This window comes from Monopterus albus, unplaced genomic scaffold (genome assembly GCF_001952655.1).
Source record: "Monopterus albus unplaced genomic scaffold, M_albus_1.0 scaffold214.1, whole genome shotgun sequence".
Taxonomy (NCBI): Eukaryota; Metazoa; Chordata; class Actinopteri; order Synbranchiformes; family Synbranchidae; genus Monopterus; species Monopterus albus.
Window position 1 is genome coordinate 2,108,743 of NW_018128094.1, and position 839 is coordinate 2,109,581.

Consider the following 839-nt stretch of genomic DNA (forward strand, 5'->3'; position numbering starts at 1 on the left):
TGGGGTGAGGCTATTCCTGTTGTTTAGCGTGTCAGCCTTCAGCAGTCTCTTCTTCACCGCCCTGACAGCCTCTGTGGTGGGGATGCAAGTGAACAAATACAGTATCTTCAGCTCAACGCCAGTCGGGCAGAACTGATGAAACCTCTTGGATGAGAGGTGAAACATCTTCAACCTAAAACCAAGTCCAGTTGATTTTTTTCTACATTTTTCAGCTTACTATGATCTGGATGACTGAGAATCTGCACGGACTTGCAGCTGTATATGTTTGTCAGTCAAGTTGACAAGAATGGGACAAATGTGAGGCCACTGTGACCTTTACCTTTAATTTTTGTGGAACCTCTTTTCTGAATCTGTTGTTGACAGAGTGGTTATGATGATCTCTAAATTTATTTGTTTTGTTACATTGTCAAGTATTGAGCTCTCTTAGCTTCTACGCTCTCTGGTCACTTTTTTGGGGTAACATTAACATCTACTTGTTCTTTTGTGTTCCAGCCCCACTGGCAAAAAATCCTACTGCTTCAACAGAGCTGATGAAGAGGATCAGGAAGAAGAAAAATAAGAAAGTGGGGTGACCCAGTACTCTTACAGATATGGCAACAACATAAAAGATGACAATAGTGACAGCAATTCTTAAGACACTACATCATAGTCCTTGCTGTCAGCTTCCACTCTCTTTAACCCACTGTCTTTCAAATGTTTGTCCTGTATGCAGAATTGTCCACATTTGTGATCAATTGGATACAACCACAATCCTCTAAGATAACATATATGTTCAAATAATATAGGTGTTCCTAACACAGAGTTTCTTAAAAGTATAAAATAAAAATCACCCTAACAAA

The 839-nt window shown here is 39.7% G+C and overlaps 1 protein-coding gene across 1 annotated transcript in view; it reads left to right on the plus strand.

The window, feature by feature from the left end:
* Window positions 1-804, plus strand: part of LOC109971040 (unconventional myosin-XVIIIa-like) — a 233,547-nt gene extending 232,743 nt beyond the window's left edge. Inside the window, 1 exon segment of the mRNA XM_020619059.1 lies at window positions 493-804. Within this exon segment, the coding sequence (XP_020474715.1) occupies window positions 493-559 (67 nt within the window). The 3' untranslated portion in view covers window positions 560-804.
* Window positions 805-839: the final 35 nt, after the last annotated feature.